General features: G+C 37.0%; 7 protein-coding genes across 13 annotated transcripts; 4 read left to right on the forward strand and 3 right to left on the reverse strand.

Moving 5' to 3' along the window:
* The first annotated feature begins 4,253 nt into the window (after window positions 1-4,253).
* On the forward strand, window positions 4,254-6,416 carry LOC105163005 (Protein phosphatase 2C family protein). The gene is made up of 4 exons (XM_011081202.3): window positions 4,254-4,584; window positions 4,818-4,991; window positions 5,081-5,316; window positions 5,511-6,416. Exons 1-4 carry the CDS (start codon window positions 4,489-4,491, stop codon window positions 6,079-6,081), a joined length of 1,077 nt encoding a protein of 358 aa, XP_011079504.1. The 5' UTR covers window positions 4,254-4,488; the 3' UTR covers window positions 6,082-6,416.
* Window positions 6,417-6,989: 573 nt separating this feature from the next.
* On the reverse strand, window positions 6,990-9,545 carry LOC105163003 (Polyketide cyclase / dehydrase and lipid transport protein). 2 transcript variants are annotated; one of them, XM_011081198.3, is made up of 7 exons: window positions 9,172-9,542; window positions 8,885-8,984; window positions 8,439-8,534; window positions 8,280-8,332; window positions 7,850-7,898; window positions 7,463-7,510; window positions 6,990-7,239 (listed from the first exon to the last, which is right to left on the reverse strand). In XM_011081198.3, the coding sequence occupies exons 1-7, from the start codon at window positions 9,390-9,392 to the stop codon at window positions 7,147-7,149; spliced, it is 660 nt and encodes a 219-aa protein (XP_011079500.1). In that variant the 5' UTR covers window positions 9,393-9,542; the 3' UTR covers window positions 6,990-7,146. The 2 variants fall into 2 exon arrangements, with proteins under 2 accessions (XP_011079500.1, XP_011079501.1); XM_011081199.3 differs by lacking the exon at window positions 7,463-7,510 and having other exon boundaries at window positions 9,172-9,545.
* Window positions 9,546-10,145: 600 nt separating this feature from the next.
* On the reverse strand, window positions 10,146-12,821 carry LOC105163002 (transcription termination factor MTERF15, mitochondrial-like). The gene is made up of 2 exons (XM_011081197.3): window positions 12,501-12,821; window positions 10,146-11,514 (listed from the first exon to the last, which is right to left on the reverse strand). Exons 1-2 carry the CDS (start codon window positions 12,582-12,584, stop codon window positions 10,387-10,389), a joined length of 1,212 nt encoding a protein of 403 aa, XP_011079499.1. The 5' UTR covers window positions 12,585-12,821; the 3' UTR covers window positions 10,146-10,386.
* Window positions 12,822-15,055: 2,234 nt separating this feature from the next.
* LOC105163001 (short-chain dehydrogenase reductase 3b-like) lies at window positions 15,056-16,387 on the forward strand. Its single transcript, XM_020694653.2, has 2 exons — window positions 15,056-15,209; window positions 15,301-16,387. The coding sequence occupies exons 1-2, from the start codon at window positions 15,202-15,204 to the stop codon at window positions 16,073-16,075; spliced, it is 783 nt and encodes a 260-aa protein (XP_020550312.2). The 5' UTR covers window positions 15,056-15,201; the 3' UTR covers window positions 16,076-16,387.
* A 640-nt stretch (window positions 16,388-17,027) lies between these two features.
* Window positions 17,028-20,838, forward strand: LOC105163000 (uncharacterized). 3 transcript variants are annotated; one of them, XM_011081193.3, is made up of 9 exons: window positions 17,031-17,514; window positions 18,198-18,231; window positions 18,367-18,600; window positions 19,282-19,371; window positions 19,770-19,835; window positions 19,950-20,041; window positions 20,163-20,210; window positions 20,289-20,396; window positions 20,558-20,838. In XM_011081193.3, exons 1-9 carry the CDS (start codon window positions 17,219-17,221, stop codon window positions 20,583-20,585), a joined length of 996 nt encoding a protein of 331 aa, XP_011079495.1. In that variant the 5' UTR covers window positions 17,031-17,218; the 3' UTR covers window positions 20,586-20,838. The 3 variants fall into 3 exon arrangements, with proteins under 3 accessions (XP_011079496.1, XP_088737963.1, XP_011079495.1); XM_011081194.3 differs by lacking the exon at window positions 19,770-19,835 and having other exon boundaries at window positions 17,028-17,514; XM_088881837.1 differs by lacking the exon at window positions 20,289-20,396 and having other exon boundaries at window positions 17,029-17,514.
* Window positions 20,839-21,813: 975 nt separating this feature from the next.
* On the reverse strand, window positions 21,814-22,517 carry LOC105162998 (ubiquitin-ribosomal protein eS31 fusion protein). Its single transcript, XM_011081189.3, has one exon. The coding sequence runs from the start codon at window positions 22,444-22,446 to the stop codon at window positions 21,976-21,978; it is 471 nt and encodes a 156-aa protein (XP_011079491.2). The 5' UTR covers window positions 22,447-22,517; the 3' UTR covers window positions 21,814-21,975.
* Window positions 22,518-22,691: 174 nt separating this feature from the next.
* On the forward strand, window positions 22,692-26,777 carry LOC105162999 (methyltransferase). Of its 4 annotated transcripts, XR_002287275.2 has the most exons (11): window positions 22,692-22,870; window positions 22,984-23,049; window positions 23,152-23,484; window positions 23,575-23,839; window positions 23,985-24,042; window positions 24,756-24,842; window positions 24,924-25,058; window positions 25,177-25,312; window positions 25,452-25,691; window positions 25,859-25,924; window positions 26,639-26,777. XR_002287275.2 is itself a non-coding variant. In XM_011081190.3 (10 exons), exons 1-10 carry the CDS (start codon window positions 22,704-22,706, stop codon window positions 25,872-25,874), a joined length of 1,503 nt encoding a protein of 500 aa, XP_011079492.1. In that variant the 5' UTR covers window positions 22,692-22,703; the 3' UTR covers window positions 25,875-25,952. The 4 variants fall into 4 exon arrangements, 3 of the variants coding, with proteins under 3 accessions (XP_011079492.1, XP_011079494.1, XP_088737962.1); XM_011081190.3 differs by lacking the exon at window positions 26,639-26,777 and having other exon boundaries at window positions 25,859-25,952; XM_011081192.3 differs by lacking the exon at window positions 26,639-26,777 and having other exon boundaries at window positions 22,693-22,870; window positions 25,473-25,691; window positions 25,859-25,952.
* Window positions 26,778-26,833: the final 56 nt, after the last annotated feature.

Consider the following 26,833-nt stretch of genomic DNA (forward strand, 5'->3'; position numbering starts at 1 on the left):
GGAGTTGTTTAATGGGTCCAATGCGGGTTTGGTTTCAAAATTACTGGACCCAGGTTTGGTCTTAAGCGGATTGCGAGTTTTGTACCAAACCCACTCCGAACCCATCTCAAGTAATTTTAAAATATTATTTATTATTAATAGAAAATTATGATGTTACATGTAAATTCTTATATAGTTTTGGATATATCCAATTCTATATAAGAAATACAAAAAATAAAAATTAAATGAATGTATTATTTGTATTATATAATTTATTTTAGATAAAAAAAACTATGTTTATTTAAATTGAATAAATATATTATTTATATTATATAATTTATTGTATATCAAAAATATATCAAAGTATCTAAATATAAAATATTATTATTTATTGAGATAATAAAAAAATATTTGAATGTATTTTTTATATTATACAATTCATTTTAAATCAAAACCTAATGTTAAATCAAAATTTGAGGAGCGAGGCGGGGTTTCTTAAAGCGGGGCAGGTTTGGAGTGCGAGCAAATCCGCCCCATTGCTATTTCTATTCACTCCTCCCCTTTTCACCTATTATATTTTATCAATTTAGAGTCGGAGCAAACTCTAAATATTATTTATATCAATTTTAATAGTATTTTATAAAATTGTTAAAAATATAAATTTTGAACCTTTCCGTTGAAATAAGTTGGCATTAATTTTTTTAAGAAAAAAGATATTGTTTTTAAGTGAATATAATGAGTGGTATGAAATTAATATTTATAAAATGTTAATAAATAGTAGGAAATTGATAGGATGAGTAGTTTAATAGAAGTTAGATAGGATTGAAATTGAATATATATGTGGGGGTGGAATCCAATAGGAATTAGACATATGAATCATCAAATATGGTGGGGGTGGGGGTGGGGGTGGGGTAAGAAATGATGAGTCAAATTGCATAATTATATATACATATATGTATATAGCACATGCGATGGTGATGGAATCATAACATCCACATTCACCTCCTCATCAATTTGTGCTTATAATTCCTAATTCTGAAAACAAAATGGCAATACCTTACTATGAATTCAAATTAATTAGATAAAGTTGAGATGTTATATATAGTGATCATACACCTTTTCCTTCCTTGCCCAAATATCTAAGACTTCATTATTGCAACTTCTTTTAAACTAATAATTATCAAATAATTAAAACTATATACTACTTACCATACAACCTAATTCTATTTCTTTATTTTTATTATTTTCTTGGTGTGAAAGTAGGTAATATATTATTTTAAGCATATATATGATAATGATTACAACTATTATTAATATTAAATATAATATTAGGAGGTGCAGGTGTAGGGGTGTAGGCGTTGTGTTTGCATGGAGTTAGATATCCTCTAATCTTATCTGGTTTCCCAATCACCAATCATATGCATGCAACCCACCTCCGCATGGAGATAATCTTCCCACAACAAGTGTCATCCCATGACCTCAAGAGAACCAGCAGAAAGAGACTCCCTCACCACGAATGAGTGACTTTAAGTTCATGTAGATGAAAAAATTATTTTTGAACTATTCACTTGTAATAGGAGAAAACTCGAGTAGGAGCTTAACATATCCTTTCTCCTACGACTTTATAACTCGAACTTAAGCAATGAAATTAACTTTTCTGTCGTAGTTTAAAACTTCCCGATGCGGAGATCCCTGGAGTTTTCAGAGGTCCTTTGAGGCAATAAAAAGTTGACCGGGGATCCCACGATTGAAACTTCATCAAGATCCTCCCAACAATGTTAATCCCGAAAAACTTCGCTCCCCCTCCTTCTGAATTTGGTAAAAATCAAGTTTGGAGCATGAGCAAAAATATGCCTTAAAACAACACTCAACGAAAATAAATTGTAACAGAACAAAACAACAATTGAATAAGTTCATTGACTACACTTATAAATACAAAATATTTCCAATTTAGCATACCGAATTTTCAACCATGTAAGTAAATTCTTCTCCAAGAATAAAGTACCACCGAGTTAAATGCTAAAATTTCCAATCATATGAGTCGTGGAAAAATCACCCCTTGAGGCAAATGTCGAATTACTGCCAAAATATCTTATCATAAGCACTAAATGTCAAACTACATACCAAAAATTTCGACCATTTGAATCGTGAGAAAATCACCCTTGAGTTAAATAATGTCGAATTACATACCAAAATTTTCAACCATATGAGTTGGGAGAAAATTACCCCTTAAAGTAAGACCCGTATAATTCAAAATAAATAAATAAATAATGAGCTACTCGACCTACCCCAGGGTCTTGGGGGGCTTCGTCACCACAAGTAAGAGTTGTCAACTCTTCACCACCTACTGCGAAGTCGAGAAGAGGCGAACTCCTCTAAAAAAAATTTACACCCTAAAGAGGGATAGAATTAAAATACCTTCCATCATTGATACAGGAAGATAACTTGGTGATCGATCGCACCTTCCACAATGCATGGAAATCTTTTAGCGTAACGGGGAATATCATCTCTTGAAGATGACATCAAAATCCCTCAAAGCACATGAAAGAATTCGGAGTAAAGTTATTAAATAACCATGAATAACCTCTACAAATATAGATAGTGAATAAAAAATTTTTAAAAAGTACTCAGTGGTGGAGTGGTTGAGATCTCCACATTCCATCTTCCTTACATGGGACTTCAGCCTTGAGCCCGAGGTCCACCACCTTCGAGCTCAAGGCACAAGCTCGAGCTCGCCAGCTAAAGCTCCCGGTCTACCACTCTAGCTTGAGTGGAACCCTAGGCAATGCCTCGAGCTGGAACGAGTCTGGCCCTCTACATGTCCTCGAGCTGAAGTTCAAGACACCTTGGTTAGGGTCAACGCCTCAGCTAGCTATGCTAGCCTTAGGGCCCCACGCATACTCACGCACCCCAACGACTTGAGAGCAGTAAAACGACTCCCTACCCACCACTCCTATGTGTCAAACTCAAAACATTTTTCTCAAAAAAATATTTACTCTCGAACAAAATACAAGACCAAACATTAGATATTTCGTCCAATAGTGAGGGGCTATATGATGTATATGTTAGTAATACACATTTATTTATAAGGTTAAAAAACTAAATTTTTATATATAAGCCACACAATAAAATATATATCCTATCATACCACATAACTTCCAATACCACTATAAATACTCAAAATATTATTTTTTAACACAAAGTCACTATTCATTGAGGTGACCACTCAATACACTCTTTTTCAAAAATTCTCTCTCTATAATCATAACCTGATGAATCATTGTGTTGAGAGTAAAATTTTCATTCCATTATTTCATTAAAATCATAACCACATCAATATATATATATATATATACATGTTGTTTGTCATTTATGTATGCATAATTAATATATAATTTGTTAATGATAATGCAGTACTAGCTACATATCTATATATATGTGTATGTAGAAAACTGCTATCAATTATCTTTTCCATTAAGCAAAAAAAATTCAATTCATCAATTAATAACAATAGAAAAATGCAATATATATATATATAGATGAGTCCCATAATTAATATCCAACCAAAATATTTATCTTCTAACACTATATAGCTGGAAATAAGCAGTTGATCATATTAAATAATAATAGCCTTTGCGATCTCAATGATTAACAAGGTTGGTGGAATGGAATATATATATATATATATATGTGATTATAATGAAATTTGTAGTCTGGAAATATTGTCTGCATTAATTAATTATTACAAAAAAAGAAAAAGAAAAATCAAAGAAAGAGAATGTATAGGTAGAAAGTTCCATGGGAGGAGGGCTCGTTTCATTCATATATACCCATTTTCGACTTGTTCCATACACTACATTGTAATTTTTTGAATCAAACAAATTAAGGAATTGAAATTCATAAAATCAGTAATTAATTAATTGAAGTCAAATATACTACGACAACTAGGTACGTAGTCTTGCGTATGACAAACAGGCAGTGGCAGGCATCATTAATTTGGAAGAGTCAACGCGGGGGGCTATTTACGTCAATATGAGTTGGCGCGTGGGGGACCCACCTCCCGAAAACAAAACCTCCAAGTGTCCAGCTTAGAAGTTTCCAAACCCCTTCAACTTGCGCTTGCGTGTGGCATCATCCACCACCAACTCTGCAGAAACCGGCAGTTGTGCGTTAATGACAAGCCACGCCTACAGCTGAGACCCGCTTCCCACGACTGACTCTCTCTCTCTCTTACAGCCACAGCCCAAGAAATCAAGAATAATAAATAGTAATTGAAGGCCACTTGTTTTCAGTTTTGGTCATCTTTCTTTCTTTCTTTCTTTCCACACGCACACAAGAAATCCCAAGAAAGTCCCAGAAACAAAAACTCATCTTACCTCTCAATTTCCATCTATCTTTCCATTTTCCCAAGAAAAGAAAACAAATTAAACTGATCAAAGAAGAGCAGCAGAGCAGTTGATTGATTTTGTATGTGAGAAAAGAGAGAGTTTGGGAATTAGAGGAGCAAATATGGGAGCTGCAGAATTAGCTCAAGTGGTTGTCCCAAAGACTACTCAGACCATCCCTTTCCCTGCCTTGGATTTGGATGTGCCCTCTTCTCAACTTGTAAGCTTTTTCACTGCTTCCCTTCCCTTCTCAATTATATATGTTTTCCACAAATTCACTTGTACTTCCACCCAACAACAATTTAAGAAGAAAAAATCGAGGAAACTCATAATTCACCACGTATGATCATTTTTCAAGATGGATTAACATGAATTCCAGGCATTAATTTCCTGTATTTGCAATGAATCTATTTTGACATGCCAGTTTGTAATTATTTATGCCTGGCCTCTCAGGATGTTAAACCTCCAGAAACCCCTGTGCTGCAATTTGTTCCCAGCATTCGTTCTGGTAGTTTTGCTGATATTGGTCCCCGAAGGTACATGGAAGATGAGCACATAAGGATTGATGATCTATCTGCACACTTAGGCTCGCTCATCACTTTTCCTCAACCAAGTGCCTTCTATGGGGTTAGTCACTTTTTGCCCTTGTTTTGTTTCCGTCTCCATTGAGGTTATCATGCTCCCATCTCACCGCCTCATTTATATCTTGTTATTAGGTATTTGATGGTCATGGAGGACCTGAAGCAGCAGCCTATGTTAGAAAGAATGCTATCAGATTCTTTTTTGAAGATCCCAAGTTCCCACAAACTTCTCAACTTAATGATGCATTTCTACTAGAGGTTGAGAACTGTCTACGCAAAGGATTTCTTCTAGCAGACATGGCTTTGGCTGAGGACAGCAGTGTCAGCACTTCTTCTGGAACTACTGCTTTGACAGCTCTGGTCATCGGAAGGTATATTTCTCTTCTTACTCTCTTCATAAATTGGATTTCGTTAAGAAAACTTCTTCTGCTGACCAAGAATGGATGGTACAACACATCATAAAGCACACCTTTTTGAGCCCATGCTGAATGTTGCTATTCTGATGAAACTTGACCCCTTTCTGCTACTTTTTCTCGTGACTAAGTAACTCTTTACTTGAATACAGGCTTCTAATGGTGGCAAATGCCGGAGACTGCAGAGCAGTTCTCTGCCGGAAAGGCAAGGCCATCGACATGTCTCAAGATCACAGACCGAATTATGCATCGGAGAGGAGGCGTGTTGAGGAGTTGGGTGGGTTCATCGATGATGGTTATCTCAATGGTGTTCTCTCAGTTACTCGGGCTCTAGGAGACTGGGATATGAAGCTACCCCGGGGTTCTTCCTCGCCCCTTATTGCAGAGCCAGAATTTCGACAAATTATTTTGACAGAGGATGACGAATTCCTCATAATTGGATGTGATGGCATCTGGGACGTTATGTCTAGCCAGCAAGCAGTTAGTCTTGTGCGTCGTGGACTGAGACGGCATGATGACCCTGAGCAAAGCGCCAAGGACCTTGTGATGGAGGCGCTCCGGCTCAACACTTTTGACAATCTCACGGTCATCATTGTTTGTTTCAATTCCCTGGATCCCATCGAGACATCTTCAACACGACAAAAAAGACTCAGGTGTTGCAGCCTATCTGCAGAGGCTTTGAGCAGCTTGCGGAGTTTCTTGGACGGAAGCAGCGGCCGCTGATTGTATTTTAATCTTTTTCTCCACATTGCCCATTTATTTGAGGGAAGGAGGCTGTTTGTGACTGCTTAATCCGGTTGAGCAGTACAAGCAACTGTTAGCAGTTTTCTTTAGAAACTCTACCGTGTCATGTTTATCACTAATTGTACTGTGGCGTGGCGGAATCTGAGACTGAGAGTGGATGTACATAACAATTGGTTGGTAGGTAGGATGGGGGTGTAAAGATAGTGCCAATGGTGAAGGTTGATGATGACTTTAACAACCTTCATCTTGGAATTGTAGTCTATTGGTGTTGGCATATGATGATCCTTCAGCGTAAATAAAATCATATTCAGTTATTTCTCGATTTTCTGCAGGTTAACAGCAAACATCTCTGCCATCCATTATGTTTTTCTACATCTACTTATACAGGAAACATCTCTCTCTCTCTCTCTCTCTCTCTCTCTCTCTCTCTCTCTCTGTGTGTGTGGGATAAGGAGTTTTTGTCGCACAAGTACTGGCAGATTATGTAAAAAGTAAAACTTTTTTAACATTATGAAAACATGATTAGGAGCATAGGTCTTTGGAACTTGGAACATAACATAATGGAGAAAAGCAGCCAGGAATAGTAATATTCTCATTTCTCGCCTAAAGCCAATTGAAATATTTAAATAGTCGTGTTGTCTAGTCAACATTATGGGCCGCCTGTTAACATACCAACCAACTTGTAAGATAATGTCAAAATTTTCATGGATTGCTACGAATAACAACATGTAACCACAACAGCTACAACATAGATGGCCAAACTCATTTCTTTCAGTTTTCTCTCTTCCCTCACTAACACAAAACGTGGAAGCGCAACTCGGGAACGTGCGAGCTGGATGCTCTTGTTTTTAAAACTGCCAAAAACACATGCTATGCAATAGATAGGCTGTCACGGGGAATACCAAAAAGCATCTATAAAATGTGCAATAAAGAATTCAACTTTACACGTTATATGGCTGTGTCTCACAATTCTTCCATTTACTTCCACTTTGCGGATCTCAGCAATGAGAAAGAAAATTGGGAATGAACTCAATCACTAGGATATTATGCAGTTGATTCAGCTGAGTAGCTTTTTGCAAATCTTGCAAATCGTTCCAAACCTCGTAACAGCAAGCTTTCCAGAAAAGGTTGCAATGCCTATTTGAGCAGATCATAGTGAGATTAGTTGGACTGCAGAATTCCAGTTCAAGCCACAACAAAATACGTTATCAACCAGATAAATTCCAAGCTTTTTACAGCAATAACGGCCAATGCTAGATTACTTATAATTTGTCATAAAAACAAACAATTGTCACTTCACTTATTTAGTTAGAAATTAAATTGTAAGCAATGGCTTCTCCAGTAGAGTCAGAATACTTACAGATGCCACTGGAGTCAGCAGTTGAGGAACTTCATATGAAACAGTAAGCTGAAATATAAAAAAATCCAATGTGAAACATGTCGTAATTATCAAGTAGCTAAAACTGGTTCTGGACATCATTCTTGCTGCTGAACGACTTCAGTCTTTGCTTTCTTGTGACAAGTTTTTACATTTTTCACAAATATCTCTATCATGGAGAGGTCCTTGGATAAATATTTGAACTTATTTTACAGGAACTTATCAATGTTCACTTTGTTACCTATTCCAAATAAGGATGCATCATATTAGATACCACTGGAAATATAATTTACAGGCATATGTCACAAAAAGCAATACAGATAGAGCAATTAAAGAAATATAAAGTCAGATAGTTTGACGAAGCCATACTTCTACAACACAAGAACCAGCACCTTTAGGGAAAAACCTCACAGCTCCTCTGCAACATAAGTGCACAAAAACAGGGTCAAGCATAAGTTTAGGGAAGATGTCTTATTACATTTATTATTTTTGTGTGAAGATAAATATTTATTGAAATACTTCTTCCTTCATCTCTTATCCATGAAAATCTCATATACCATTCAGTTTCCAACAAGTCCTGATTGCATGAAAACACATTTCTTATAGGTGAAGTCACAAAACCTGATACCTAATTTCTAATGGTTCGATCAATAAAACAAGGACCAAAGAATGCATCAATGATCAAAACTTTGCAAATTAACAAAAATACAGCTCTGGCATTGATGTCATGCATTTTTACTGGAAAAAAGCATCTTGCTAATTCCCACATAAGATTTGTCAATCATAAAATTTCAATTACCTATTCGGAAGACCCTCAAGAGATCTCCAGTGGATTTTCTGGTTTGGTATAGGCTGCAAGAAAGTAGCCTCAGCGCAATACACCGTAAACAACAAAATTGCATTAAAGATGGTGAAAGAAGCAAGGTATTTAGCTCTACTTTTTTCCTTTAACAGTTACCTGCATATTTCGAGCAAGCCAAGAGAATTCTATATCACGTCCAAATGCTTTATACTTCAGTGACCATCGTGATAGGTCAGGTTTATCCTCTAGAATCTAAAACCAGAATTAGCATCAATTATCCAAGTTTAGAAAACTCAAGGTGCAATGAACTAGCTTGTAGCAAGATTTATTAATGACAAATGGAAGTGAGAAAACCAAATAGCGAAAAAATTTATATCTTGACCACTTTATGTCTCTGACAAATAATTCTCATCACACACAAAACATGCCCAAAATAGAATAGTTCAATGTTGAGAAAACTTGAAGAACTTCCCTTTTGAATTTGATTGATCGTCCATAGGAAAAATAGTGGGTATTTGATGAAATTTAAGGTAAGAAAAAGGGCAACATGAACATATATGGAGCTCAAAAGTGGACAAGGTGAAAAGGCAACTATTCCTCACCTTTACAGATGAAATGAAGGGCATCCACTGAGGAATGGCTTCACGATCAGAGTAACATTTATAAGCAACTGAAGTGGGCAAATCAATTTCCATCTTTACACTGCAATAGGAAATGGGACTCAACTTTTAAAGTACTTGATTACTTGGCTATTTCGATATATTACCAGATTAACCACTTCCATTAAATCAAATATCATCAAAATAAGAAATCACAACCATCAGTAATAAACCAACTTCCTCCGCATTCAAGAGGAGAAAAGAGAAAAAAGAAAAGGGAAATGGATTACGTGCAATCTTGCCATTCCATGACAGGAGAGATGGATCGTCGGAGTTTGACGCCGGTAAGGTAATAACGAGAGCCCCTTTTCCGGGGCGCATAATATTTGGTGAAGTTCCGGAGCTTGTTGGCGCAAAATTGGGAAGATAACGGTAGAAGGCTGGACTTTTCCGGGCAGAGGGTTCGCTGGTTAACTAGAGCTACCACCGGGGTTGCTGCAGCTACAGACATTTGCGGAAAGAAAGGAAGAGCCGTCGATCAGATGTATAGGGAGATTTTCAGACAGCCTATCAATTTTCACCGTACTATTTTAGGATTTGCGTGTAAAAGTATAGATTAAGGTACAGTTGGGTCGGGTTGCTGGCAGCGGTGACTGATTTAAATTTTTTTTTTTTTCTTAACAAAAATTGTGGCACCGGGTTTTAAGCTAGCGGTGCCACTCAAAATTTTAAAGTCCCCAAATCCACTGTAATTTCTTAATTTTTCTTTTCTTTGACAATTTTTAAATAATTGTCCCCTTATTCTTATCAATTATTTAACTAATTAGTTAAATTTCAAATATGTTATAAGCTCTTGAGATAAACTTTTAAGCCAAGCATTTTGTGAAAATTGTAATATATTGATGGGCTGTACCAGAAAATGGTAATAATAATAATTTCGAATAGAGATATAAATTAAGTTAGAAACCTCGTCCATGAAATATCTCTTATATCAATTTTGATTTCTTTCACAGAAAAAGAAAAAAAAAAAAAAGGGGGATGTCCTTCACCACATGAACAATCATTTACAAGGCGAATGCAAGTGATCATCTCTGTCCAGTATATGAAAGAAGGTACACTTGCAATAACTGAGAAATATGATGAGAGGGATTAGAGTTGAAATATGAACCCATCTATTAATACTTACAATTTTCTGGTTTCAATTGGAAGGAATAATTCCATGCAAATGCCCAGCAACGGAAAACTCAGTAAAAATAGGAGGAGATGATAGCAATAACAAGAAACTCAATATCTGTACCAATATACACCACATATTTGGCCTACTTTAGGCCCTCCCACTTTTCGCGTATCCAAGACACACACAATTGTACATAAACTGATTCCAGCAACAGCAGCAATCCTGTACCTCCTGAAAGAATAGAAGTCTGATTTGAGGGGAAATTTTTTAGAAAAAAGAAAGAAAAGATCATCAACTAACATCCACTCTGGAATACACAAAAATATGATCAGAAAGGAAATCCTTTATTCAAGTTCTTCTTCGAGGACTCTGCTAATCGTCTAATACATTTTGCACTCTTAAAGGTTGTCATCAATTCTTCAGCTACATTCTCAGGGTGACAAGTGATAAATGCTGATACAAACCGCTTATCCGACATCCTCAATGCTCTCAACAACGCAGGTCCCTTAATCTGAGGAACAATTCCCATATCTTCTATTTTACACGCCAGCTGGAAACGTGGTTTTAAGACAGTTTCCAAATTAAAGTACAGCAGGAATGGGTTTCGAAGTACCACATTGGCTGATAACCTCATTGTGCCCAGTATAAAAGTCATGTGTCTCTGAACTTTATCAATGGATAGTGTCAAAACAAGTGGAGAACGTCCAATAAGACCAAATATCTCATCCTCCAAAAGCCCATATTTCTCCATGTTCATCACCTTTTCACGGATGGTTTCTATGCGAGATATGGCAAAGAGGGAAACCACATGTTTATACATTTTGGATTCCTTTGAGACTCCAGTTTTACGGATGTAATCAATCTTCTCATCATCCAGGGTAGTTCGTGGAATCAAAGTGGGCCGAGACAGAAGCACAGTGATCAGGTCCCCTTTGCTAAGTCCCATCGATTCGTATATGGCAATGACAGGTTTGACTTTATTGTGGAAGTCATAGGTAAGAAGAGAAGGATTGCGTACAATAGCCTTGACTAGGACCTGCCTTGATCTAAACAATGCCTCAAGATATTCAAGGCGTTCATGCAACCAGACATTGATTTTGCAGTTGAGAAAGCGGGGACGACAATGTACCATTCTCACAAGGTCAGTGGATTTGATGCCCAAGTGAGAAAGTATTTCAAGCTTGGACTGAAGGATCTGAACGTCCATTTTACGTAAAGATGGACGTCGCTCAAAAATCTTGGATATATCACTCTCACTACAACCCCATTCTCTGAAAACACCAGCTGAGTCTTTAGTTTTGTCTCCAACACTAGCTAAATCTATCTGTTCATGTAGACTTTCACAAGCTGTGGTATTGAAAAGGCTAGACTTTATAACATAGGAAGGTGAACTGAAGGGCAATAACTCAAAATTCGGAAAGCGGATACCATCAGTCTTCTGCAGTTGATGTAGGCCCTGTAATTAATAACGACATAAATAATAGTTATTTATAAACCACTTCCAATATAATAAGTGAGAGCCAGAACCATTGGCACGTAATATACCGTGAGACTGCAATAACAGTTGGGAAAAAGTAATAGGTACAGAAGGAGACAAAGAACCAGCTATTCAAATCAAGTTCCTACATTTCTAATAGGTTCATGCCTGATTATCCTGTTTAAATATTAGTAGTAAAAGAGGGGCAAAATGAGGAATGGTTTCATAGAGCAACATATCATAAACTTAGGTGTCTAAGAAGCAAACGACTTGATACACAAACAAATCTTTAGTGCAGATACTTGAGTCCTACGAAGGGAAACAACTGGTTTCCAAGTAAGGCATCAGTTCAAATACTTCTCTTCCAAGTTCTAGGAGGAGAGGAGAACAATTGGTTTATTAATACTCATCACTTGAGATGCTTCTTTTTAATTGTTAAGACGGGGAAAAGATGGTCTTTTTTCACATTGCCAAAAGATATCATACACCCCCGTTTGATGCAAAGTTAAGAGGAACATATATAGTCAATCAGAAAGATGAGAAATTCCTAGCAACCCACTTGGCACACTGGGAGTCTGGTCAACGCAAAAATGCTATTTTCAGACAAACAAAAATGGGCTTCAGGGCTCATACATTGTAACTTGACGAAATTATAGCATAAAGAAAGAATTCATGAATAAACTCAGTAGAAATCATGGTTTCTTATTATTTTGATTGTAATTAGGAGAGAAAAATATAATTACAAAGAAACTAGATTAAGCATCCACCATAATCAATGAACCGAGTAGCAAACAAACATGAAATTCTCGGAAATAAAACATAAGAAGAATAAAAATAAGAAGACCATCATGGTAAGAGAGATTCACAAACTTTGAAATTTAAAAAAAGTGAGGGACATTAGGAATTATGAGTGATTGTGGAAGAACAGACCCGCACACAAAAACATGAAGTAGAAAGGAACTCACAGTAGAGAAAGAAGTGAAAAAATGGGAGGTGTGGTTGGGCAAGCGGCGAGCAGCACCTCTGTTAAGGACGTGCAAGAATACCATTTATTTAGGCAACAGACAGAGAGAAGGAGTTGGGTAGTTGTGCTGCTCAAGTAAAAGGAGCGGGTGTTGCGGTTGCGGTTGCTGTAGCTCCTTCACTCTGCATCTGCAAGTGAAAATGGGTTTTGAGGCGCCGTTGGACGACAAAAACTGCGTATGAGATCGGCTGTTGTGCAAAATGGGCTGCCAAATATTCATTCAGTTCGTATCTACCCTGCAGCCCACCAAAGTGTTGGGTTGTGGTTGCTTGAGGGTGAGGGAATAATGTGTATGTATTGTTTAGTTTAAATATAGGCCTAATAATCCCACCACAATTGATGGGAATTGTTTTTTTTACTCAAAGCTATAAATAGTAAATAGTAAATAGTAAATAGTAGTTACTAGTTAGCAGTGATTATGATCGAATCCAGAAAGAAATTGATTTTACTTTTAGATTAAATTCTTGAATAAGATAAAAAAAAAGTATACCAACTATTGTTGATACTGATAAATTAATTAATAATGCTGCAAGTTATTTCCTTTCTGCAAAAAGGAAAGCTCCGGTATAAAATTGAAGGAAAGAATGCAATTTAATCTTGAGATATTAGAAATGAGCAAAAAAATCCCATAGAGTATATATATACACACACTAGTAGCATTTAAAGTTGGACGGCATTGATTCGATGCAGCCATTACAAAATTAATTAATCACCCAAAAGTGGCAGTGATCACTTAGAGTTGATGAAATATTAACAAGAGCTAGGAATCTACATTTTAACTCCACCATCTAATCGTATTTAAAGTTTGATGCCATTCATTCAATGTACGTAGCCAAACACCCAAAAATTGCAATCTTTTAGAGTTGATGAAATATAGGAAATTGAAAACTTAACTCCACCATATAACATTAATATTCTAATTATTTTAAATGAATATGAATTCATACATATTGAATTAATTAAGATGTAATTCACTGAATTGTTGGGCATGCATGTTGAGTTATAAATTTAATTATAATAATATATATATATTACGTATTTCAAATAATATGAAATTAATTAATTAGGATTGGCGTAATCGATTAGTAAGAACAGGTAATTAAGTACGTTTGATTAAACTACAAGTGTTGCAAAATAATGAACAAGAAAGAAGTGGGATGAATTTAGACGTGAGGTATGGACAAAACACACATTTTTTAAAGTGATTGTCGCCTCCATTATAAGTTGCTACCCCGAATTGATATGGCAATTCACTTCTATGATACAACAAGCTCCCTCAAGTCTGCAAATAACAATTTCGAAAACTATCAATAACAAATACAAAATTTGTATATGGGAATACGGAATTCAAAAATAATATATGACATATGACACTTAGTATCTATGGACATTTTTAACTTTTTCTCAAATCATTATAATGTTTAAATTGCAAATTGATTCACAACTATTATAATATTTATGCCAAAAAGTTGCACAATTCTTTCAACCAATGGTTGATATTATGCAGAAAAGGTGCATAACTTTTCCAAGAAAAAGTCCAGTCTTATTTCTTCTATTTTTTGTCGAGAAATCCGAATTCAACTTTTACAATTAAATAAAAATTAATTTCAAAAATAGATAAATAAAATTATTTAGTTCGTTTTAAGTGCCAAGTGTGTGTGTATATATATATATATGTATATTTATTTATTTTCATCTCCAATTTTTCCTCCAAGTTCTATTTTAAAACTTAAGGAGACATATCTCATTATAAATCTTTTTAGATTTCTTTCTTCTGTTAATTTGGGAGATATTTTTATTTACAAGCTATTTCCATCGATAAGTACTTATTTAATTTTTATTTAGCGATAATTACACTCTCTTTTTCTAAAATTTGATATAACTAGACATAAATTTTTTGTGGTTTGAAAAATTACAACTAGCACCCTTAAAGTTTATTTCTCTCTAACAAATTAATAAGTTTCCTTTGTTAGTCAAAATTAACTGAATTTACTGATGTTAACAAAAAAAAAATGAATTAAATTAATATTTATCCTCGATTGATTTATTGCATATTAAAAAATTAAACTATACTAATAATAATGAAAATACATCCTTATATGTATTAACACGTGAATACATATGAGGGTAATCTGATCATAAAAAGATTAATTTGACCTACAATATCAGTAATAAGTCAATTAAAAGTAAATATATATTTTATTTTTTTATTTTTTTTATTAATATCATCAAATTAGATGAATTTTAATCAATGAATAGACTTATTTGTTAGATAAAAATAAATAATGTTAAATATATTTTTTTGAATCACAAAAAATTTACATATAACTACACCAAATGTCGAGACAAAGAATCGAAGTATAATTATCCCTTTTTATTTATTTATTGGTAGCTGCTAATTTAAGCATATGAAATATTAATATAGGTGCATTAGTTGTATCTCGAGCTTTGGATCCTACTCATCACCTACCTAATAACTAGCAGTGATAATAATTCATGTATTCTGTATTGTGTATTAAAAGGGCCGACTCCACTTGACAGCAGATCCAAGACATTACACACCCTACCCTTCTATCTATTATTCCTTATATTCACCAACATTACTAATCCTGCATCTCATTCTTCTCATCAACAACACCAACATGTCAAGGTCAGCTCTTTATTCAAATATATATCTCTATCTTCATCATAGTTAATTGATTTATATATATATATATATGTTCATTCATGATGATATTTAGGTTGAAGGGTAAAGTGGCACTCATCACCGGCGCCGCCAGTGGCATCGGCGAGGCCGCCGCAAGATTATTTGTTGAACATGGCGCCTCCGTGGTTGTGGCTGACATTCAAGATGAATTAGCCCATCAATTGCTGGATTCAATCAACTCGGAGAAGGTGAGTTATCATCACTGCGATGTAAGAGATGAGAAACAAGTGGCGGCCGCCGTTAGTTACACGGTGGACAAGTACGGGAGTCTGGATATCATGTTCAGCAACGCTGGAATAATCGGGCCTCTGACAAGCATATTGGATCTTGACATGGATGGATTGAACGAGGTTATGGCCACAAACGTACGTGGCGTGGCCGCCACTATAAAGCACGCCGCCCGGGTTATGGTGGATAGGAAGATAAAGGGGTCCATCATTTGCACGGCAAGCGTGGCGGCGTGCATCGGGGGAGCGGGGCCACACGCATATTCGGCTTCGAAACACGCAGTGGTGGGGCTGGTAAAGTCGGCATGCGGGGAGCTGGGGATGCATGGGATAAGAGTGAACTGCATTTCACCGTACGGGGTGGCGACGCCGCTAGCGTGCAAAGCGTATGGGCGGAAGCCGAGTGAAATAGAAGCCAACAGCAGTGCAGTGGGGAACTTGAAGGGAGTGGTATTGACGACAAAACAGGTAGCTGAGGCGGCATTGTTTTTGGCTTCGGAGGAGTCGAGTTATGTTAGCGGACAGAACTTGGCGGTGGACGGAGGGGTTACGGTGGTTAGCAACCGTTATGCGTCCTACTGAACTCAACTCACTCATCATCGATGATGATGATGATGCATTGCCGCCGGTGCTATTCTGATTTCAGTTGTTCTTTTCATCTATTTTTGTGAGGGTGTGGGTGTGGGTGTGGGTGTGGGTGTGGGTGTGGGTGTGTGTTTTTCTTTAATCAATAATAAAATAAATAAATATTGAAGGAGAAGAGTGGAATTTGAATGAATGGGGGATTGGGCATGTGAGTTTCCTAGTAATACGCGATGCATGTACGTTTGCGATTTTAAATTTGATGTGCAAAATTCATTCCAATATGAATGTCAACTCTTTTTGGTGCAGCTACCTCGTCTCCATCCTTATTTAATAATTCCAAATCAAACTACTTCTGCAGTAATTAATTTAAATAAATTTATCATCAGCCCACTCTCAATTTCAATCCTCTCTAAATCCTTCAATCAAAATCAAACCCTAATTGTGAGCTCAAACCAAAAGCACAGCCCACCCATGTAATTATCAAAATAACTAAATAAATAAAACAAGTCCAATCCAGCATCTATTCTATCTCCTTTGAATTTAAAAATACATTTACTAACAGCCCATTTAAGGGTTTAAAAACGTCCTAATACTAGACATTAATAATCTGAACCCATCCTAAGATGGATTTTTTGGATTGATCCATATTAGTTTTAAACCCACATAACCCAACTCATTATAGACCTTGATACGTCCTTGTACTTCTGGTCTTATTCTTTTGCAGTGTATGTATTGTATTTCGCAAAAGAAATATGGGGGTAAAAGAGCAACTTAAAGAAAGCAATCAAGGCTAAAGCTATTTCTTGGGCAATAATTGTTGTAGCAGGGTCTCAATCAACTTTGATCCAACCAATCAATATTAGAATAAATATATTAGACTTATTATGAAATGAATTATTTTTTTTTAAAATTATATATAATAAATTATATTTTGTTTGTGTAATTAATTCAAGTTTATGGCTAAAACTTCCCACCCCATGGGACTACTCTGTCTGCTTCCAGATTTCCCTAGTCCAATACATAATCACAATCTTCCGTTTCTCCCCACCTACTCTCTGCTATCTCTAATTATTATCCATTGTATTAGATCTGTATTGACTTCAATCTCTTCACACACGCGGAGGCTCTAAGGAAATCCAAATGGACAACTCCGACGCCAAAGAAATCCTGGGATTGAAATACTGGTTGCAGTGGCAAGTACTGGTTTGTGCACTCATCTTGCTCCTCACCACAGCCCTCGCCATCCTCCTGCTCCGCAAGAGGGGCAGTCGGGAAAGGGCCTCGCTCAAGCCCCCCGATCTCTGGACCCCATGCTGGAGGAACCTCCATCCTCGATGGCTTCTTTTCTACCGGGCTTTCGCCTTTATTGCTATGGCTTACTTGCTGTATCAGACTGTTGCTGCTTTCGGATTCTTTGTCTTCTTTTTCTACACCCAGTACGTTATTCGGGTTTCTTTCTTTCTCTCATCCAGCAAGTATATTTGTAGGTAGAATGCCCATTTGAAATAACATGGTAAACTTCAAGCTTTTTTACACTTGTTCGTTTTGTTTTAAATCACAAAGAAATGTTTTTCACATAATTTTCTACTGAATACATTTACTAAACCTCAATTTCCTAACCTGCAATTAGATGCTATAAAACAAGATTTCATGCAATATAGCCTTTAGGCAAATCATGGCATGAGAATGCTCGCAGAACAAATCCATACGCAAACCTCTGTAGCAATTCGGAATTTGGGATTCAGCCATGCCACCAAAAAAAACCCGAACCTATGCATTGCAATTTTAATTGAGTGGAAGTGGCTAATTTAAAAGCCTGCTTCACCTCATTTTTATGACTTTTAAGTTAGAAAAGATGAATAAGCATGTTCGTCCATACAAATATATTGAGACTTCACTTGCAAAAGCGTTTCCAAGTAGCAGGCAGAATGAAGATGATTAGATAATTAGGAAAATGTTATTCTTACATATGCCTAGGCATGAGGAAGAGGGGTGGAGAAACCAGGTTCATTTTTCCCATCCTTAGTCTTTCCTTCATCCTCTCAGTTTATAGTATTCCTTTGTTCAACTTACAGTGTATCTGCAAGCACCATCTGATTTTGTGTAACTTGCTTTGCAGGTGGACTTTTGCATTGGTCATGGTCTACTTTGCAGTATGTGCTTACATTAAAGTTTCCCTTTCAATTGTCTAGACTGTTAATGATGCAGTGATATACAGTTATTGCCCTTCACATTTGATCTGGATTACAGAATACGGACTTTTCTGAGTTATAATTGTTCAACTGCAGCTCGCTACCATTGTATCAATTCAGGGTTGTAGGATCTATGCCAGGAAACCTCTTGCTCAGACTGGGGAGCGAGATAAATTTATCAAAAAGGATTCAGAAGATATCGACTCTGGAAAACCTTCAGTCTCCAAACAGAGAAAAAGCAAAGGAGTTATCAAGTTAGAATTTCATCACAACCCAACCCCAACTGAGCAACTTGGATTTCTGGAGAATCTTTTGCAAATTATTTATCAGGTTAGTCAGTTAGTGCATTCAATTTCCATCTCTCTCTCTTTTCTTTCTTAATGTAGTTTGCAGGCATATTGACCTTGTATACTTGTACTTCCTATCCTTGTTCACAAGATGTTATGCCTCACCTAATGAGGATTAGTGATGAACACTTACCGATATGTCAACTGCACCTTACATCAGAATTAGGTCAAACAACTCTTAAAAGAGAGGTTATCTTTTTTTCCTGCTCCAGCAATTTACTTTTGGTTCTTAGAATCTCATGTGAAATGAGATAATCTAATGTAAAAGGGCAAACACCTAAAAAGAAAATAGGAGTAAAGATGGGCCTTTTATAGGTAATCGTTTGTATTATGTTTGCAAGGCCAGCCATGCACAATTGGTCCGGTTCCCATTTTTTGACGACTACTACAGATGTCTTTAGGATACAAACACATATGTCAACTGGTATGAATTGAATGATGTGGCTGCCTGAATTCCTCACTGTCATTGTTTCAGTTCTTAAGCATTTGATTCTTAATAGAGCTAGAACTTCCTAGTCATTCTTTCCTCCTGAATAAGCAAATGGCGATGAATGCTGAAATGCAATTCTTTATTTTGAGGTGGGTGCCATGCGATCTACATTCTACAGGCTACACGGCATTCCTAACAGATTTCAACTAATACTAGATATTTGTCTGTTAACAGACCTGTGCAGGTGCTGCTATGCTTACAGACATTGTCTTTTGGTGTCTTCTGCTCCCATTCATGACGGGTGAAGATTTTCAGCTTACCCTGGTGAGAATTTATCCTTTCTACATCTCTTAACTCCGGCCTCTGTTTATTTCTCCAAGTCTGAAGTCACGTATATCTCTGTTTTGTGTTCAAACTTCAGCTGTTTGATTTATTCTAGTGTTCCCAAATATTTAATTGACTGTTGAAAAAGTCAACTCAGGAAAGTTGAAGAACATGTTTGAGGCTGAATTCGCTACCAATATGCCCTTTTACTCTCTGTGTAGGGATGAGATGGTGAATAATCAGTAGGACCGTAACCTATATGTCTCCTGAACATAGTGGGAATTACATCATTAATAAATCGCGAACTAACAACCATAGGATCCCTTCATTCTACGTCCTTACCCATCAACATTCTTGTTGCGAAGTCTTAACATTTCATCTATGTCAACTAATGGCAGTTGATTGGATGCATGCATTCTGTAAATGCTGTTTTCCTTATCCTTGAGTCTGCTCTGAATCGTTTGGTAAGCTTTCGAGTTCCATCCTAATTTCTCCACCTCACTGCAGACTGACTTAATGGTTAGGTCCTTAACTATATTACATGTTTTGAGCTAATCAAGTTTATATCCATGTTTCAGCCGTTTACGTGGTTTGGTCTTGTCTATTTTGTGCTGTGGAGCTGTGCTTATGTTGTTTTCCAGTGGGTTCTTCATGCTTGTTGTTTTACATGGTAATTGAAGACCTCCCTATACCTTTTATACGGTTGTACTCATAGAATAACAAAGAATGTACATGATCCTTTTCAGTTAAACTCTTGAACACTTCACCAACTTCAAAGGGTCTTTGTGCAGGTGGCCATATCCTTTCTTCGATCTGTCAACTCCATGGGCTCCGCTCTGGTAAGAATTTTCCTCTTCAATTCTCACCACTTAAAAACTGCTCATCACCTCTCATACTGGAAATATAAAAATCTTCAGGTATCTTGCTTTGGGATTGGTTCATATTCCCTGCTACGGATTGTATGTACTGCTTAAGAAAGCAAAAAATGCAGCTTTCTCCACAATGTTTCCTCAGAAATTCGTGAGGTCAAATTAGTACTATACATCTTCAGAATATAGAGGCTGAAAAACAACTTATTTCTGAATTCTGTAAAGAATTCCCCATCTCAAAGATTTACTGAAATGTGGAATATGCAAGCACCAAACGGGCAAAAGGAAAATTTCTAACAGCCTCTCTCGCTTCGCAGGGCATCATCAGAGAAGAAACAGGTTTAAGCACACGACAAGGTTTGATATACTTGGAAGCCACGGATTTCATTGGGCATTCCAATAATCCATCTCGCACATTCTTGAAAGAAATTGGGTTACTTTAAAGAAATCATACACACCACTAGTGTTCATGTGGAACAACGTATTATCCATCCTCCAGGTTTATTCCGTTAGTTCTAGATTTTGCTATTCACCCACCAAGTGTAACTTTTTCCATAGTGCTAATTCCCAATAAAGAGGTAGAATTACAATTTCATAATCAATAGCATTGAGAGATGCACAAATGTCATTAAACTCTCACCTAATGACGAGAAAAGGCATACAACATCTTACATGATCAAACCATTTATCTTGAAATATATACATAAAAAAAAGCAACTTATTCAATCATCCTTCATACACATTATCATAAAAAATTAACTCTACCCAAGGATGGTATAAACAAAATCATCAATTGCTGCGCAGGTGCTCTTAGCAACAGAACACCGGAAATTCAGTCAAAACCAAATGAGAGATGCAGTTCAAATAATTACATCCATTCTACATTAGATAAAAGCAATCCATAGCTTATAAACCGAAATGCAAGCAAAGGCTCGACTCTCCGGGGGCATCAAACTTATACAAGATAGCATCTCAACAACTTGAGATGCTAAATAGTTTGGCCAACTTATCAGGGCTAAACAAACTTCATGCCAAGTATTGCACCATGAAAAGAATGAGCACCATCAACAACAAAGCATCTTTCCTTCGTTCAGAGAAAACAAACAATCAACATATAGAACATTGAAGTGTAGCACATATGAACTGATGCATGAGGAACTGTATACAGTCCTCTTTGATTCGAATCAAAATTTCAACTTTAGTTCAAGTTTCCATTCGCATTTGTTCATGAAACTACCCGTGTCCATTAGTGAAGAGGCAACACATAATACCCCAACGTAAATTCGGCGGGAACTAGTTAGATGCCACTAACAGACATCTTCCGTCAAAAAAACCCGCAAGTTAAAACAAGAATATAAACCCACCAATAACACGTTTAATTAAATGCACAGAGAGATGTAAAGTCAGACAACAGAATAATCTCCTCCGTCATGAACATCCACACACACACACATACACACACATATATTCCCATAATCATATCAAACATCGGCCAGAATTTTACCATCAAAATCCATTACTAATTCTGGATAGTGTAAAAAAATCTAACAAAATATAACACAGAGGCAGCATAAACTGTAAACAAAGTTAAAATTAAAATTTCAAAACATCACTTAAACCAAAATCCATAATTCCAAATACCTAGATAATTGTCATAAAAATCGTTCGCAAATGACGATGTAACTCAAAAAAAAAGAAAAAAAAGAAAAAACGCTCATGAGATAAATTCCAAAGCTCAATCACCACCGGCCTTGTTGTAGACGTATGTGAGCCCACACTTACCACAGTAGTGCCTGTCAAAATGATTGGCCATGAAAGTTCCAGCACCGCACTCGGCATTTGGACACTCTTTCCTCAACCTCTGCACCTTTCCCGAATCGTCAACCTTGTAAAACTGGAGAACAGCGAGCTTCACCTTCTTCTTCTTGTGCTTGATCTTCTTGGGCTTGGTGTAGGTCTTCTTCTTGCGCTTCTTAGCACCCCCACGAAGGCGGAGGACGAGGTGGAGAGTTGACTCCTTCTGAATGTTGTAGTCGGCGAGAGTGCGGCCGTCCTCGAGCTGCTTTCCGGCGAAGATGAGGCGCTGCTGGTCCGGAGGGATGCCTTCCTTGTCCTGGATCTTGGCCTTGACGTTGTCAATGGTATCGGAGGATTCGACCTCAAGGGTAATGGTCTTACCCGTTAGGGTTTTGACGAAGATCTGCATCTTCGCGGCGGAGGAATTCTCTGGGATAGGGTTTAGGCGTGGATGCAGTGGGATGTGAGAATAGGGAAGAAGGGAGAGGCGCCCTTAAATAGATTAGGGTTTTGATGATGGGTGGGCAGTGGGCTTTGAGAACTGAGTTGGACTAAGTTATTTATTGGGCCGACTTATGGGCTGATGAAAGGCAGCCCATTGAGATGTGCCTGAAATTCTTCGAGTGAGCCGGGTTTTCCAGTTGTCTTCTAAGCTTACAATCAAAAATGCAAAAAACAAAGCAGTGGAGTGGAGAGAGATTGTGGGGTAGGGTAGGGTTTAAGAAGAGCAAGGCAGGCAGGCAGGCAGGGGAGGGAGAAATGGCAAGTCACTGCAAATTTTGGCTCCCCAAGAAGAAGAGATTTTGTGCAAACTCCCCTCTCTTTGATTCTCCGTAATATCGCTCTCTCTTCACTCACACCCACACATACACCTACACGCACGCATTCATCTTCTCTTCCACTATGCCTTCCTACTCATGCTGTCTTCTTAATTTCAATGGTTTAGATTCTGCGGGAACCACACCCAGAGGTCTGATGCACACTGGATTCCCTGCCCAATCGACCCTTCTCAGTAATCCCTAACCATATCTCTTAATTTACGACCATTTACTGTAATCACCAGCACTAGCACTGATTTCTTTTGATAATAATAATAATTGTGCTTGCTTGACAGCTCTGTGCTTGAGGAAAATCTTCAAAGTCACTTGAACAGATGCCCATTGCTCAAACAAGCTCAGTCTCTCTCGTGTCAACCTTTCTACAAAAAGGGAATTAATGCTGGCAGAGAAGATGAAGAGGAAGAAGGAGAAGAAATGGACGTCCTCCCCAAAGATTCTATCGTTACTTCGGAGATGAAAAGGAGTGCGGTCTATGCCATGTCCGCGCCCAAATTCTTGGAATTGATTGCTAAGATCAAGTCCGTTCATGCATCGATATGCAATAGCATTCCAGATTCTTTCAGGATTCCAGAAGCTTGTAGCATTTGGACTAATAGAAAAGTTGACAAGTATTTGACGAACTTCACATCTTTATATATTTTTATGCAGATAGGAGTACCAATTGGACTTCAATTTCATTGAGTATATGCTGATTTCAGGAAATTACCGTATCAGGAGAAGCATGTTTTACAGCAGGCTTCAATTCTTGGGAATTTAGAAGAGTTTGGGGTGTTAAGAAAGGCTTCTTTGATTTCTAATGCAACAACTGAGCAGTGTGATTCTAATAGAGAGTCTGAGATGGATGCTGATGTTTCTGCAGTGGTTGAGTTTGGAGCTGGAAGAGGCTACTTGACACAGATGCTTGCTGATTGTTATGGGATCAAGAAGGTGTTATTGGTCGAGCGCAAGTCATATAAGTTGAAAGTGAGTTTACCTTAAACCAATTTTTGCCTTTTCTTATTGTGTATTGGCAGTAAAATGTGATGATTTGTTTGAGCATAGAATTTCAATACAATTGTCAACCAGATGAATGATTCTAATCTGTCGATCTGCTAACTGCTACTCTTAGGCTGATCGGAGTTTGCGACAGAAAGAGAGCTTAGTATTAGAGAGGTTGAGAATTGACAGTAAGGTTTCCTGATACTTGTTTTCACCAATGCTTGAAATCATAACTTGTTTAATTTTTTTCCATGTTAGATTCTTTTGCTGTTTGTTTTATGTCTTGGAAAATGCATGAATGATAAGCTTCCTAGACTGTATGTAAGAAAGAAGCTCCCTACGTACTTGAATGTCACTCAGCAATATGTCACAAAAAGATTTTATATGATTGAATACAAGTGTGTCACTCAATTAACCTAGGTAGGATCAAATACTAAATGGCTGAATTCTTTTCGGAGTGGTTTTTGCACTTCCAGACCAACCGACTTATTGTCATACTTTTGTTTCTGTGCTCGTGCTTTCCACTTTCTTCATCCAGTGTTGTTCTAGTCGGTCCTTTTTAGCAGATATAAATGGTAAACACATCACCTAAGAACTTGGATCCATGTATGAGTAAATATAACTTAAGGTGATACTGAAAGTACTTTCTATATCTTTGATTAACTTAAATAAAATCTTGAGAATTTTGTTAAGCTAAACCTGATGGACTTGCATGACAATTTTGTTCATAATACAAGATTCAAGCTTCATCAGCTAATGTCATACAGTTTTCTACTGATTCTGGAAGTGTTTGGGCATGCCAGTTGTATTTGTTGTGTATCTGTTTCATCCCAAGGTTAATTTAGTTTTGGACTCATTTCTGAACATTATATTTGATTATATTAATGTCCTAAATTGGCAGTTGAGGATCTGAATCTGAATGCTGTAGAATCATTACAAGGAGTAGGCTATATGGCAATTGGCAAACACCTCTGTGGACCTGCAACAGGTAATTGAAATTTTTGCAGCTGGTGATCCTGTATTTATTGCCATCGGATGGGCTTATTACATGTATTGCAATTTGATCCAGATGTGACCTTAAGATGCTGCATTCGCCAATGCTCCAATGAAAATACTGATGCTCAGTCCCAGGCCAGTTGTTACCTGCGAGGCTTAGCTATTGCTACATGTTGCCATCATCTCTGCCAGTGGAAAAATTACATAAGTAAATCAACTGAAACTGTTATTCTACTTTATTTATGAATACTGTTTCTGTACACAATTTTGTCTGCATCTGGTGTATATGAATGAATGGTGGCATACACACTGTTATCGCCCTGCAGATAAGAGATATATATCTGAATTGGGTTTCTCAAAGGAAGATTTCAATGCCATTTCATGGTTTACCAGCTGGGCAGTTGATGCAGATCATGGCGCAGAATTTTCTGTCACCAATTGCTCGGCCCAACTTGAGATCATGTATGCCATTTACTCGTTTTTGTTCTTACTGTTGTTGTTCAGATGGGCGTGCCATTCGACATTCAGTTGAATTCTAATAGGATGTTTATCTGCATCCCTGTCCAATTTTTGGTTTTCTCACAAATCTTACTTTGACGAGGTTGCTCCACTCCTCCTACAGGAGTGAGAAGAAAAAGGGGTGGATGGAGTCAGAATTATGCGGAGTTGGAGATATAGTGAGGAGTATGCAGGGCATTGATAGGGCAGCGTTGGGGTACATGTGCAAGGATATCATTGATGGTGGAAGGCTGATGTGGGTCAAGGCACAAGGATTAAAATCGGAGCTTGTCAAGTATGTTCCTAGTAGCATTTCTCCTGAAAACCACCTCTTGGTTGCCAGGTAGAATATGTTCCGCTTTCCAGCCCCCATATGTTATGGGATTCTGAGGAATTTTATGTAGTAGTCATATTTCTATAGCATGTATGTTTATCTGGTTTTTGCTCCAATAACTTGTTTTTTGATTGAAAAGAGTGAACATGTAGTCATATTTCTTGTATTTTCTTCAGTTTAATGATTGGTTGACAAGAGACGCATGGGAGAGGAATCAGGAATGTGATTGCAAAACATGAAAAGTGAGTATATTATGCATTTTTCTGGAAATGGTGTTCCACTTCACTTGCACCACAAAATTATTATTGACATATAAGATAATAATAGTATGTTAATTATTTATTTAGACTAAAAGCAAAAATGAATTCCGTCTCTACCCATACATTCATTCCGAAATCAGAAGACAAGACATTTTACCCCCAAACAGAAAAAGAATATCATAAGAAACAGATAAAGTTGAAGGCAGAAGTGAGATCATCGCTTACGCATTGGGCCCATCTTAATTATCTCCTTCTTTCTCACCCAGCCCCGGCGGCGGCCCCAGACGACGATAAGTTAAGCCGAACCCGCTTCCACTTTTTCTGTCATTATCTGCCTCTCTTCTCTTTATTACTCCTGCTATTGCTATACTTATATATATTATATACAATATTGAACCGAATCGTTCTTGCTTTCCACTTAAACATCTTGTATGTAAAAATATAAAGGACTTCAGTGACATCTATTCCATCAAATATAATATAACATGTTTTTTGGTATAAAAATTAAAATATACTAGTATTTATTCAAAATTTATTATTGCACTTCTCCATCTTTTTGGTTTTTTTGCAAGGGTAATCTCGATCTAAATTGGAAGTATAGTTTTGTATTTTTTGTACTAATACTGTAATTTGTAATGCTTAATATATATATATATATATTTATTTATTTATTTTTTTGTACATTGCAAATAAAAGGAAAAGGTTGTATTGAGAATGTCACGCCCACGCATTCTAGTGAAGCAACTTCTTCTCTATCATTATCTGCCTCTCTGCTGCATATCTGCTCCACTACTTGGGAGTGACTTCCACTGCAACTCGCCTCTCCCTCCACCGCTGCCTGCCCGCTTCATATATAAATCCCGTCTACCTCAAGCCCTATTCTCAATTACC

This window comes from Sesamum indicum, linkage group LG6 (assembly GCF_026168435.1).
Source record: "Sesamum indicum cultivar Baizhima isolate 11 linkage group LG6, ASM2616843v1, whole genome shotgun sequence".
Classification (NCBI taxonomy): domain Eukaryota; kingdom Viridiplantae; phylum Streptophyta; class Magnoliopsida; order Lamiales; family Pedaliaceae; genus Sesamum; species Sesamum indicum.

Excerpts from the sequence above, each read along its gene's own strand:
- LOC105163005 (XM_011081202.3), top strand. The coding sequence starts at position 4,489 with ATGGGAGCTGCAGAATTAGCTCAAGTGGTTGTCCCAAAGACTACTCAG. Across the intron at positions 4,992-5,080 it reads AACCAAGTGCCTTCTATGGG|GTATTTGATGGTCATGGAGG; the intron begins GTTAGTCACTTT and ends TCTTGTTATTAG. Across the intron at positions 5,317-5,510 it reads ACAGCTCTGGTCATCGGAAG|GCTTCTAATGGTGGCAAATG; the intron begins GTATATTTCTCT and ends ACTTGAATACAG.
- LOC105163003 (XM_011081198.3), bottom strand. The coding sequence starts at position 9,392 with ATGTCTGTAGCTGCAGCAACCCCGGTGGTAGCTCTAGTTAACCAGCGA. Across the intron at positions 8,333-8,438 it reads GGCTTGCTCGAAATATGCAG|CCTATACCAAACCAGAAAAT; the intron begins GTAACTGTTAAA and ends ACTTTCTTGCAG. Across the intron at positions 7,899-8,279 it reads CTTGAGGGTCTTCCGAATAG|AGGAGCTGTGAGGTTTTTCC; the intron begins GTAATTGAAATT and ends CTTATGTTGCAG.
- LOC105162999 (XM_011081190.3), top strand. The coding sequence starts at position 22,704 with ATGCAAAAAACAAAGCAGTGGAGTGGAGAGAGATTGTGGGGTAGGGTA. Across the intron at positions 23,485-23,574 it reads ACTAATAGAAAAGTTGACAA|GAAATTACCGTATCAGGAGA; the intron begins GTATTTGACGAA and ends TGCTGATTTCAG. Across the intron at positions 23,840-23,984 it reads GCAAGTCATATAAGTTGAAA|GCTGATCGGAGTTTGCGACA; the intron begins GTGAGTTTACCT and ends TGCTACTCTTAG.
- LOC105163000 (XM_011081193.3), top strand. The coding sequence starts at position 17,219 with ATGGACAACTCCGACGCCAAAGAAATCCTGGGATTGAAATACTGGTTG. Across the intron at positions 19,836-19,949 it reads AGTCTGCTCTGAATCGTTTG|CCGTTTACGTGGTTTGGTCT; the intron begins GTAAGCTTTCGA and ends TCCATGTTTCAG. Across the intron at positions 20,211-20,288 it reads ACTCCATGGGCTCCGCTCTG|GTATCTTGCTTTGGGATTGG; the intron begins GTAAGAATTTTC and ends AAAAATCTTCAG.
- LOC105162998 (XM_011081189.3), bottom strand. The coding sequence starts at position 22,446 with ATGCAGATCTTCGTCAAAACCCTAACGGGTAAGACCATTACCCTTGAG.
- LOC105163002 (XM_011081197.3), bottom strand. The coding sequence starts at position 12,584 with ATGGTATTCTTGCACGTCCTTAACAGAGGTGCTGCTCGCCGCTTGCCC. Across the intron at positions 11,515-12,500 it reads TTTTCACTTCTTTCTCTACT|GGCCTACATCAACTGCAGAA; the intron begins GTGAGTTCCTTT and ends TATTAATTACAG.